The 13,921-nt window shown below is 36.5% G+C and overlaps 1 protein-coding gene across 1 annotated transcript in view; it reads right to left on the bottom strand.

Annotated features, from left to right (window-relative positions):
- ABCA13 (ATP binding cassette subfamily A member 13) overlaps nt 1-13,921 on the bottom strand; it is a 169,612-nt gene that overhangs the window by 71,100 nt on the left and 84,591 nt on the right. Inside the window, 5 exon segments of the mRNA XM_033058592.1 lie at nt 152-224; nt 807-896; nt 1,790-2,018; nt 4,906-4,920; nt 11,219-11,233. Coding sequence (XP_032914483.1) covers nt 152-224; nt 807-896; nt 1,790-2,018; nt 4,906-4,920; nt 11,219-11,233 — 422 coding nt within the window.

Genomic DNA, 13,921 nt, shown 5'->3' with positions numbered 1-13,921 from the left:
AGAATAAATCTCCAATCACAACAAAGTCAGACCTGTGAGGTTCTATTTCCTCATCACTTTCACCAGTGCATCAAAAAGAGCACCCAAGGAATTAGAAGTAATGTACACACACAAATTTTTTACATATACAAGTAAATCAAAAATTGCATACCTCCTGTTCAGACACACATCTGCATGAATCCTGAGCCGATGCAGATTCCATCTGCCAGCATGAATTATTTTTTCTAATGGGAATAAACGTAATAAAATTATAAGTAGCAAATGAAAGCAATATGTCACTTAACAGAAGAAATCCAGAGAGTAATGAGCAGATCTGGCATGCTGAACATCTCAGCATTTTATCTCAGCATCAGTTGTGTCTAGAGTGACAAATTTTACTCATTTTTATCAAAGTTGACTTATTAAAAAAAATATATAGGATCAAATGAGTTTCATGTCTCATATTTGCAGCAATTATTAAAGCATGGTCACTACTGCATTCCTGAATTTGGAAATCTAGCATCCTTCCTAACAAATATTTTCCTTATTGTCTGTTCATCCTTCATCTGGACACCAGGCTTGATCAAAATCACCCTGAAATTAATCAGAAAACTGCCACTGACTTCAAAGCTGCATGGATGAGACCTTTAACAGTAAAGCCTACTTTGTTCTTTTCCTGGATGCCAGCTACTTTATCAGAATCAATTTGTCACTAATTCCCTGCTGTCAAAAAATAACCTAAGATAATTCATTACACAGAAAGAAAAAAAAAAAAAGAAAAAAATCAATATTTAAATTAAGGAAATAGTTACATTAGTTACAATTACCTGTGTTGTGAATGTGTGCATGTGTGGTCCCAATCAGAGAAATAACCCAGTAGAACCTGAGAAAGTTTTCCTAGGTTATCATGTTCAGTGCTGTTCAAAGACAGCCATAGGAGTACAAGGAGTGAAGGGGAAAGGAAAAAAAAAAGAAAAAAATAATGACATGTTAATATGGAAATTAAAGCACTATAAAATCTATTTTAAAAATTATAAAATAATCTTATTTCAAAAAACCGCATGTAAACATGTAAAGAAAATTAATTACAATTATGGCTAAACAAATCTTAACATCTACCCATAGGCATCCTCCTCAATCATATCTTCCTAATGGTTGGTTTTGCTAAAGTGTTTTTTGCTTATAAAATAAATTTATATTATACTTATAAATTTACAGGATCTTGTTTTGTTCATCTGTATATTTGCACAGTAGAGAAAGTAACCTATATGTGTGATTAGCATCCTATACAGATTAATTCTATAGATCCTGCAGATTTAAAATAAATAAATAAATGAATGAATAAATAAATAATCTAGTTGGTTTCAAGGTTCAACATATAGAAATAAGTTTGAGTAAGAAGAGCAGCAGGTTCTGTAAATACTGTGTGGCATTTTTAAACACAAGAATTGTTTTGAGAAAATTACTTCAGATCTAACCAGTTTCTTAAAATTACGCATGCAAAGGCTTGTTTAAATACACTTGTTCATTTATATAAAAATGGTCATGGTTAGTATTAATTTGAGTTCAATCTTCTCCAAAGTCTTTACCTTTTCCTCCATAAAATCCTTCACACAAAGTTTTTCTAATTTTATCATACCCTTATAACAATCTATAAAATTGTAACGAACACCTAAAAAACCCCCCACATAACTATTGTAAAAAGTAACCTATCACTCTTTATAGAATACAAATAGTCTTTAAAATATGAGAACTCAAGTGTAAAGGTCTCAGAGCCCTGTATATTGGCGATGATGGATGAGGCCTTTACCTAAAGAAGGATTCTGCATTGTCGTAAAGTCTTGGTGTCAGCTTGAGGGGAGGATAATCGATAGCCAGTGGCTTCACGCTGAACAAGGCCATTGCCAGTGCAACAAAGAGGACGGGCAGCAGCACATTTGACAGGCTTCCTCTCCAGTCTCGTCTTGTGTGGTGAAACCTCTTCACCAGAAGGGCAACAATCTGTGTGAGAACAAGGCGGGCTCCACGCACACTTGAGGCTCCCGCAAGGGAAACATCTAAGTGAGACAAAGAAAACATGTCTTGACGAACAAGGAAAACCAAATTGAACTTTCATTCATTGTCAAATATAAAACACAACTGTCTTTTAACTCTAATAAAATCAAGCTACATAATCCTAGCACGTTCTCCTGAATGGATTAGTATAGCCCCATACAACATCACTTCCAAGTAAACCAATTAACTAACTAACTCAGATGATCAGTTAACACATCTCTATAGCTTCCCATGCACAGCTCATGGCTTACTGAATATTTTCCCTAGGCATTCCCTATGGTCCTGCACTGATTCAAGCACTCCTTGTGCATCACCACCTTTTTTCCTGGACAAATTACTCTGACAAACAGAGCCTGTATCACCACTAATGTCTTGATCTTGGAGTCAGCGGTAACTTTTTCACAGAAATTTCAATGGATCCCCTTCAGAGCATCACAGCTGCTATGTACATAGATTCTCATAAAAGCATTCCCTTCATTTCCCTGCTCATATGGGAATGATAAAATTTTCATAGTTGTTAGTCAATTCAGTTTTCAGAGCTCATGGGTTGTCCTTCAGTTTCACAGCTTATTAACAGCTCACAAATCAATCAGTTTCCTGATAGACTCTCTCTTAATTTTATTTTATCGTTCTCTGTCAGACACTTCTGAATCACACCAATCACTCTGCCTCCATTTTAGCCCCTAATGCCCTCTAGGTATGTGCAAGTTCTTATCAAACTCTTGCCTGTGGCCTTGCCCAATTGAATGTCCTTCAACCTATTTTTTTCCTCACAGCATAGCAGTGTCTGGCAGATTTACTACCACAGGTATTTGTACTGTAGCAAGACTGAATAGACTGCTTATTACAGTGCTCAAAGTCATGCTATATTTTATGAACACTTGTGATCTGCCTCTTATTACCTTCCCTTCTGCGTACTGAGAAGGTTCTAAACAGCATTTCCACCTTCCATGTTTAAAGAGATACATGTATAGAAGTTCTCAAGTAACCTCAAATTAATTGTCTTTCTCTTAGAAAAGTTTTCTCTGAGTTAGTAGAATTTTAATCCCAGACCTTTTACATTGTTCTAATAGAGTATTTTTAGCCAAGAAGCGAGGCAAACAGGGATAAAAAATTAATCAAATAATAAGCCAAAGTTTTGACCAAGGTCATTGAACACAACAGCTCAAATTCTGCACTCATTACTCCAGGTAAATACAGGTTAATCACCCTCAATCCCTGGAAGGTCAAATTCTCCAGAAAATAACATCCAGGATATGAAAAACAAGAAACAACCAGGAATAAACATGATACATTTGAACTGTGTGGCCTGAGAGCTCAGCATGGATACAGGACTGGTTTGGTGAGTGAAGGGTGAGCAGTGTCTGCTGTTTAGTTTGATTTAACAAAGCCTGTGATGTGGTCTCCCACAGTCCAATGGGGCGTGGAGGACAACAAGGACCACTGGCTGGACTGACCGGCACTGCCCTGCAGGCTGGAACAGGGATATGGGATCCAGCTGAGGAGCAGCTAGTTAGTCAGAGTGTCCCTTGGGGGCAAAGATGGGCAAAACACTGGCTAACAGTACCTTGTAACACAGACGTGTGTATACCTGCACCTGGAGGCAATCCACCCTGTTTGGAATCATCATCTATATGTCAGGTAATGGGGACAAGGAGAACCTCCTGGCAGCAGGAGCAGCTGTCCAGCAGCACTTAAGAACCCTAGCGGCTTCAGAGAGCTTCTCTGCTCAGGGAAAGGATAAACTGCAACAGGCACCAGCTAGTACCTGGGAAATTCTGATATCACAAATCACAGAAATAAATTTCACCGTGAACAAAACATATTTTAAGACCAGCCTGGACATGGCACTAAGTTACCTGCTCTTGATCTGCTTGACCTGCATTTCCAACATTAATATTCTCTGATTTTTAACAGACTTTAATTAAGTCTAATTAATTTGGGGGTTATTTTGGGGGGAGGGCAAGAGGGGAAATTCCAGTATTTATTCCTTTAACTCTGCAACAGAATGTTGGGGTTTTTTCCCCCAGAAAATTCCAAAGAAGAGAAATTCTCTCTTTAAGACGTTCTAGTCACAGCCATAGCTTGATAATTTGACAGCTAGCACAAATGGGATTTAAGGTTTTGAATTTCTGTGGAGAGAAAAAATAGCTTCAGAATTCAGATTCTGATTCAGCATTCAAGTGCCCTGATCAAGAAGGGTTGCATTTTAGGCTTGAAATTTTTTGCTCTGCAAATTGAAATAGGAGGAACAGATGTTATTGTTAAGAATTTTTTTTAAGAGAACTTCTTAGGAATGTATTAAGTTCTTTATGTTACCGTGGTAAGACTCTCAATAGTTGTCACAATACAAAAATTGAGACACTCAGAGGCAGAAAAATTTCCAAGGTATGAGTGATTTTAGAATAAAACATATCCAGTAAGTGCTACCACAGTTCAGCATCCCTGAGATTGTAAAGTATACCATCTTCCATTTATCAAAGTAGCAAATTGCCAGAAAAGAAGCACAGAATTAGATATTTTCTGTAGCCCCAGACCTGCTAAAAGATCATTAGCATGAGATGTGAGTGAGAGAGTCTCTAAAACATTTGACCCTTTGAATCTCTGAAAGGCAACTATGACATCTACTTTCTGGGGAGAGAACAGGAAATCAGCGCTGCCATTCATTGTTTTTCCTTGACAAGAAGAGCAGAGGAAAATTATAACAACTTAATTCAGATTGCCAAAGGAAGGGAGACTGTCACCATGAATATGAATAATTGTCCATTTTGTCCAATATCCTGACTCTTACTCAATATTCATAATGCCAATGAGCCAAGACATGTCCCAAGGAGATGCAATAAACCATTATAGTGGAAGTATATGTTTGACTGTTTGACTCAGGCACTTCCTTTTTTTTCAAAGTGATTTATCTTTTCTAGAACCTCATGTTTATTGTTTAAAATTCTAATTGAAAAGGGTGTCAAATATCTTTCTGCATTATCTTAAACTTCCATCTTTGTGACCTTGAATTCTGTCATATTTTTGTGTTTCAGGTACAAAACAAAATTCTTGTTTATTTGTTTTGAATTTATCCTATTTGATGGTACTGGATGGGTTCTTAAATCTTGCTTTAGGAGACAGGTTTATAGAAGTTTTCAATCCATCTTCTACATAAATAATCTCAACCTTTCACTCTCCTCTTATAAAAATATTTATAGTCTTAATCAACATCACTGCTTGTCTCAAGTTCTCCTATATTAACACTGTATCAGTCTCAAGATATAATGTGTTCAATGCAACCATCAGATGTGGAAACACTACTGATTTATACCATAGTGTTATACATGCTTGTACTGATCAACTTGTTTTCTGAACACATCATACCACTTCATCTGACTGCAGCCACACTGAACAGTAGCCTGCACTGAACTTTCCATAATAGACTCAATATGGCTTTCAAGATTCCCAAGGTATTAAATCACTCTTTCAACTAGAACCTACAGAATTAATTTTTGCTTCATAAAGCTTGCAAGCAATTCACCACCTACGTCTGGGATGTATGTCAGGATGCATAAAAACAGCATACATTTATGGGATAACAGCCTCTGATTATCACCGAGACCCATAAAGGCTAGAAGACAAGACCAGCTGACCTCTCTGTTATGAAGTCAATTTTTATGCAGAAAGCTTATGAAAAAATCCTCATTAATAATTTAGATCACAGAATTAAAAACCTGACCCAAGTGTTAGAAGCTGTCTTGCTTGACTTACAATTGCAATTATCCACCAGAAGTGCAATTATGTTCGCAATTAACTTGGACTTCCCAATTCATCCAGACTCTCCTTTGTATTACCAGCAAGACTTCTGCTAGTTTCCAACACATACAGGGAAACAGAATAAGTCCTAAAATCCAGAAAATATTATCAAAATCCTTCCTTATAGACTACTCTAGAATTAGGAGCAGAAACAATTATAAAATTACTATGACTTATTCTTGCTTATATAAAATAATGAGTTCTCTCTATCCAAAGTTATCAGAAAAATATTTATTTTGGGGGCAATTTCACAACAGAAGTTCCCTTGGGGCATTTTTAGATATAAATCCTACTATTCCTCCCCTCAGGCTATTTTTAATTTTAGGCATTGTGAACATTTCTTCTAAAAAGTTGATTAAAATTGTTTCCATCTTAAGAATTTCCTGTCTTAAAATTTCTCCCTACTCCATACATATCAATTAATCCAATTCAGTAACATTTTTAAAGGAAAAACCTGTAGGATTTTAATTAAAAATTTAGCTTTACATTCAGAGTCCCAGATCTCAAATTAGGATTCTGCATGGGCCTGAAAACCTTTGAGACAGAGTAATAGGCATCTAGGCAAATGTAGATCTCATCGGTAGAATTATCATGTTTTAAAGCCAAGGAGCTGGTGTCTGTCACTCCCCATCCTTGTAAAGAACCCTCTTCACAACTAGGATCAACCAAGCCCTTTTCCTCAAGTCAGATAGTTGACTGATCAGATGATATATTTCCTTTATCTAAGATATTATTACTGTTCAAGATCTGACACACTTAATATTTTATCACACTGAAGACCCCTGAAAAGATAGCATGAACAATATGTCTGATTTTTATCGAAAAATCAAGAAAGTACCAGCAAAACAATGCAAAATATGATGCCTACTCTCACTGAGGAAACTCCAAACCCCAAATCTCACAATCTAAAAACCTGTCCCTAGAAAAACTATTAGTAAACTCATAAAGGACCTCTTTAAGTTATTTATTATTTATTTCCTAGAATAATGGGTATGAGCAAAAGTTCATTTGTATGCAAAATGCTTGGGAAGCGAATGTGGCGAACTCCTTTCAAACTTATCACTGCATTTAGAAGAAATACATCCTAATGTCAGGCCTAAACAGAGCAGGAAATATCTACTCCCAGCCATGTGTGAAGGGCTAAAGAACTGGGAGGATGCAATTGCACTTAAATCTTAGAGGGAGCAGCAATTTAGAGTACCCCCACACTTGACACCTTGGAGAGGAGATATATCTGACTTTCACTAGTTAAATGAAAGACATGAGTGTAAAAGTGGGTTTCTGCTAAAGGAAAAGTTAAAACATGCAGGTGTTAGCAAAAAGCCTTCATCCATAAAATAATATTCTTTACTCTTACTTGCTGCATTGTTATCCAAACAGTGACAGAGGTGTATCCAAGCAAGAGCATTTGATCCTGGACATCACTCTTTGCATCCAAGATTTCCATTCGGGTTTATTGTAGGGAGTAAACACATTGTACAGATAACATAAGGCAGAGAATTAAATGGCAATGGAAAATACATATCCAGAGAAAGACAATGACTCTGATGAAGGGCCTGGAGCACAAGTCTTATGGGAAGCGGCTGAGAGAGCTGGGTTTCTTTAGCCTGCATAAAACAAGGCTCGGGGGTGACCTTGTCACACTCTAGGACTCCATGAAAGGAGGCTGTAGCCAAGCTGGGGTCAGTCTCTTCTCCCAGGGAGCCAGCAACAGATCATGAGGAGTCTTAAGGTGTGCTAGGGGAGGGTTAAGTTGGACATTTGGAAGAATTTCTTCACACAGAAAGTGTGATGCAAGGTTGCATGGGTTGCCCAGGGAGGTTGCGGAGTGACTGTTCCTGAAGGTGTTTAAGAAAAGACTGGATGTGGCACTCAGTGCCATGGTCAATTTGATACAGTGGTGTTAGGTCATAGGTTGGATTTGATGATCTCAGAGGTCTTTTCCTACCTAAATGATTCTATGATTCTGATTCTGTAAATTTGCTAACCAAAACATGAGCTCCACTCTGGTTTTATTATTTTGTTAATTAATTTTATTTTTTTTTAATTTTGTTTTGGTTTTTATTATTTTCTTAATCCTTGTTAAAACAAGGAATTTTCAGCTTACAGTTTCACATGAAATATGACTCATACAAACACTTCAAACACCAATATAAAATACTCTACTCCTCTTGAACCTTAACCCTACCATGGGATAGTTTGGGGATAGGTAACTAGCAGACTGGGGAATAAATAAAATTAGGACTAATTTTTGAGTACTGAATAACCCGACTGAAGAGAATACATTAGGTTGTACAATAAAATAGCTCTCAAAAGAACCTGAATATAATACATCACCTGCATTCTCAAGAGCTCATAAAATGCAGTGACTATTCCTGTCCCCCAAACTCTCCAACTTTTGTAGAGTTTACTAAGTGAACTTGATCAGAGTCCCTACCCGAACCTACTTTTTCAACAGCCAACCACCATCACACTATGCTACTGCAAAGATCTACAAAACAGTCTGGACAGATTTTAAGTGTAGAAAAGAATACAACTCAATGTCTTTATTTTTTCCTTCTGGCATAAATTTCACATTATGAATATCACCTTTTAACTTCAAGAACTTGCATTTTCTCAGAGTTAGAGCATACTAGAGGTATGAACAATAGATGAAGAGATTATCACCGTTGAATGCAAGCAAAATATTTCTTCACAGTTATAAAAAGTAGATTAAAATTAAAAATTAGATTCTAGCTTTCCCTTCCTTAACATGTTCACAATCACAGATACTTATAGCCAACACTACAATTCTATTATATTAAATATGAATTTAGGTACCTGAAATGCCCATTCAAGACAGAAAGAAGGTAAGCCAGTCTCTTTAATTAATATAAAAATAATACTCACATGCCTATAGAATTTCCTGACTGTTTTAACCCTCTATTTAATGCAAGAATATTCAATCTCTCTCAAAAGAAAAAACAAATTAAGTTTTGTCATGACTCATACCAAATAACAGAATTTTTTTTAAAAGCGAAACTACCACACAATGCAACAACACTGTATGTGTGGTAGTAGACAAAAACTTTAAAACAGATGTGCATCACAATCACCTCTAAGTGTAAATTTGAGGAAGCAGGAAAGTCCGAATGGCATTTAGCAAGTAAATAAACTAGTTAGAAAGACAGTGAAGTGAGACCTCTGCTTTTAATTTATGGACTTGCGTTACACTCTTGTTTTCCCAAACCTATTTGTCTGTTTTATCTACTCATTGCATTCAGTCTTAAAACCAGACTGCAAGCTGTCAAAGGTGGTAAGGACCTGGATTTTTTATTCTAACTATTAGTCTGTAGGGTGTCTGGAACAACAGGGCATGACTTCAGATTGGGCTTCTAAGACACTCCAGCTCATACAATAAACAACAATAGCTACCACAGCAGCTAGGAAATAGCAACACCCTTGCTTCTGCTCAAGTGTGAGCTGGTGTTGAAACACGTCTTGTTGTTTTTACTAGCGTGGAAATGGGCAGGAATATAGCCATAGCAGAAACTTGACGGAGTGTATATTTTATTTGGGAATGTAACAGTTACAGGTTATAAAAGCACTGCCATTACTTTCAATGAAGGAAATTAGTTTTCTAGTCCAAAATACTCTGTTCCTTTGTGTTCTCCAGCCAAAAGAACACAAACAGTACATGAGCACAAAGAAATGGGAAACAATGGTGCTGTCTTCCTGTCCTTCACCCTACAGACACCATGGAGAGTCAAATACAGTTGCCACACTGACAGCCAAGATAATCTGGTGAATGGCTACCTAAGCTAGTCTGGGACTGGTAGAAGAGAACACACCGCTGAGTGCACTGTTCCAATAATTGATAAATAGAGGGTTTCAATTGTTCCTGCATTTGTGATACCTAAAACAATATCCCTTGTTACATTTCCACGATTTTTTTCTGCTTTGCCATAATTTATATCTCTTCATTCTAGTTGGAGTTTTTGCCAGCTTAAACCATACTGAAAAAGAAGTTGAAACTAAACACCAAGTATTTTTTAGAGTTGTGTGGTGAACTCTACTGTGGCCGGGGCAACTTCATCATTATGGGGTGGGAATATTCTTTGGAAACCAAAAAACAGACAAATATTCAGTTAGGTGAGATAGTCAGGCAGACTATCATGTCTTGGAAAAAAAATTACTGCAGATTTGAAAACCCTAAGTCTCTGATTTTGAGTTTCTGCATGGTTAACTTGCAACACTAACAACTATGCTAATTTCAATTTCCAGGAGATAATTTGGCAAATTGTTATCCTTTTATTGCAGTACTATCTCCCCTGCAGTGATGCACCTGCAATGAATTGTCACATGGAAGAGGAGGCAAGTAAAGGAAGAATTGAAAAACAAGCACAGAATGTGCCTACAAAATGGAAGCCTATTTGCACTTTCTGTTTGTACTCTTTGAAGGCACAACAGTACAAGTGAAGCACAGACTGTCAGAATTGCAAAAAAAAAATCCAATTCACTTCATATGTATCTATACATCCATGTCAGACTTGGTCAAGAATAAGAATGCATTTGTGGACACAACATCCATCCAGGCAAACAACCATCATATACATCTTGCACACTAGAATATATTCCGTTATTACAATAAGCTGCACACTTATTGAGGTTGGTTCCTTTTCTTCCTAGAAGTGTAATTCAACACTCAGAAAGTTGTTAGAACTCAACCTACAGACTCAAGTTACAACACTTCAAGATTGAATCTGTGTAGACAACAAGGCTACAACCCACAATACTTTTGCTCTGGTGAAAAACTGGTGAAAGGGCAGGACAGCAATAAAATCCGTTTGTTTTATTGCTTTCCATAACATTATGTGGAGACTTAATGTTAAATATCTTAGCATTTCCAACTGGACAGATTAAATACATAAATGGAAGAAAGAACTATATATTCAAACCAAGCGTTCTCAAACATTTCCCACTGGTTACTTGCTTCCCAGAAGGGGAACTTCAAAATAACAACTGTCCATCATGGTACTGCAGGTGGCATCTGTCATGCAGCTACTCAGTTTGCCATGAGTGGCCTTTGAAAACACTGTGTACAACACTCTGGAAGAAACCTCTTGGAATTGCTCAGAGGTAACTCCGACAGATAAACAGAGGAAACAACTTCATCAGGGCCCAGATTTCACCATGCCAGACAAGGACATTCTGACCCACTTTAACTTTCAGAATTTGTGCAAGTATTACCTTAATACAAACAAAGTACTTGGTTGAAAATACTGCAGCTTCCATAATCAGGAATATTTTTAGACCATATCTCTACTGGAGTTATTCTAATAATGAAAAAAATCATATCTAAGTTTGTGCAGGGAAACAATTCAAAACCGAAAGTTCTGCAGGAGACATGTTTTATTCAGACCTGAAGCTATAGCAAACAATTGAGAAATGTGTTTGATGAATAACCTCATTCCTCAGGCATATTCTGGTATCTCATAAATAGTGATATTAAACAGCTTCAAGGATCTGGATTAGCAGAACCAACTGCTCCATTTTTTCTAATGTCTCCAACGAATATGGTAACCTAAAATTGTAAAACAGATCTAAAGACAGATAGAAAGAGAAAAAAAATTACATGGCTAAAAATTTCCATCTGTACAGAAGTCCAACACCAGGTCTACTGTCATGAAGTCCCACTTATATTTCTAATGAGGAATTGACCAGCAACAGTATAAAATATAAACCTTGTATCACCTTGTAACAAGTATACCATATGAAAATTTGGCAAAAAATTTGGTCCTAACCCTCCACATACTGCCCTTTGTACTGAAGCTTCTTTACATGCTGCCCCTGTAACTTCTAAACCAGTTTTTTGCTAATACAACCAGATTGTTGCTAGTATTGAAAAAAGCAGAAGTGTGAATATTTCTAAAGTTTTTGTGGGTTTTTCTTGCACAAAAGGAATGTTTTCACAACAGACCAGAGACAAAAATTTCACCACAGGAGGTACTTTTAAGAAGGCACTGGACACATGAAAATCTAGTTTCATGTAGAAGCATCAGCCTCAAAGAGAGTCTTACTGGCACAACTAAGATGCATAGCACACCTTCTACATATATATGGTACATAGTCAGTAAATGTGGCACAACATTTCATGAGGAAGATTTCATGTCCCTTCCCTAAGCAATGTTCTGCTTCAGAACAAAAAATAAGCATTTTACTCTTGATAAACATTTCTTTTAAAAATTGGTCATTTATATTACTTACATAATTGAAGCCTCTGTATTTCCTGGTTCAACAGCATTAATAAAGCTAAATTGTTTCTTCATCTGTAATTATATATATAAACAAACACAAAAGGATCTATAAAATATAGATTCCATTTGCAAGCTCGAGCAAGGCAAGAAACATCAGAATTTACTTTTCATATAAAACCTAATGTCTAACTATTATCAACAAATATTTTCTGACACCGTATGTATGACTTTGTGATGATTATCTAAGAGGGAAAATTTTCTCCCACACATAGGCCCCATATTAAGAGGGAGAGAAATAATAGTTTATCTAGAATATGAGATGCAAACACTATCTTTGGAAAAATAAAATTGCTGAAGAGCAAAAAGAGCATAATCTTAAAGAATTCAATTGTTTGAACTAGGAAAAATGTGCTACTATATGTGTAGCAAAAATCACATTAGTATTGAATTGGGAAGCCCATCATTGCTGTTATACCAGGCAATACACTGTTGTTCTAATTTCAGTTGCTTTTTGGGAAACATTATCACCTAAACCACATACTGGATACAGATTTTTGGTGATGTTGCAAATGTGAAAAAAGTGGAATACCTGCAAAAAGTGCATGCAGGTCATTCTCAAAAGCAGCAAATGAACACAGGAATGCTGGCTGCCAGTCCTCAATTACCTTTTGAGAAAGAGTTCTACTTCCCTTATATGGTTTCCTTTCTTTCTTGTTTTTTTTTCAGTTATTTAGAAATAATTACAGCATGAAATGAAGGATGACCAGCAGTCCTTCATACTGGAGAATAAGTTTTCTGAATATTTCCTTAAAAGACAGGATTTTAAGACTACCATGAAAGATCATATAGGCTGTCTATGTTTTTTTCCTAGTCTGTAGCTGTTGTAATAGCCTCAATAATTTATAGGAACTAAAAGAAAACAGCACATCATGGAGTGCAAAGGAAAGGCTGGAGGGAGAGACACACACACAGAAGGGAGTACTAGCAAGTAAGAGGGAAAACAGACACTGTAAAAAGAAATATGCTGTCAAGAAGAAATCAAAGAAGGGCTTATAGGAAAGACATAAGAGCTACACAACTGAGATCATTTGATCACTTGTTTTTCAAGGTATTAAGGGGGCTCATGTTCTACCAATTACCTTTGGATAAATAGAGCATTCCTAATGCACGTACAACTGTATGTATTCTTTATCCCTCAGCTCTAAGAAATATCCAAACACAGTGAAAGAGCTACCAAGAAGTTTCACTTCTGAAGCAAGTGCTGTTAATAACTAACACACAAATAAATCAGATTATGACAAAGGCAAGGAAACAGGTTGTCAGAAAAAATCAGGTTCACAGTATTCTCATATTCTCATACATGCATCTCAGGCAGTAAGAGCTGTGACATGTTAGTATCAAATACAATTTTCTATTTAGCAGGCCCTTGAGATATATAGAAATTCAATGTACAGTCATCACCATCAGAGGTGGCATGCATACCTGTTCTGGTTACCACAGCTTAAATAAAGTCTCCCTGAGGATTCTGCTTCTTCTATCCTAGGCTGTATCCTCTGCCACTAGGTAGGATAGAAGAGGAATTATCTCTTCTGCATAAGACGCAGCTATGCAACAACTTTCCTGAATTGTTCTCAGATTGTAGTCTGAAGACTACTGACTATTTCCAGTTTCTAATTTACTGAAGTTTGAATCTATAGCTGTAACACAATTTACTGGTTCAAGCAAGCCCTTCACTCAAACTGAGATTCATACATATTAAGAACCAGCAAAAATACCAAATTATAGGAAAGGGGCTACTAAGTCCCTTTCATAAAGTGATTTTTATGAAACCAGTTCAATTCCATCCAGACAAT

This window comes from Catharus ustulatus, chromosome 1 (genome assembly GCF_009819885.2).
Source record: "Catharus ustulatus isolate bCatUst1 chromosome 1, bCatUst1.pri.v2, whole genome shotgun sequence".
Taxonomy (NCBI): Eukaryota; Metazoa; Chordata; class Aves; order Passeriformes; family Turdidae; genus Catharus; species Catharus ustulatus.
The sequence above is the reverse complement of the archived record's forward strand: the minus strand, read 5'-3'. Positions and strand labels throughout refer to the sequence as shown.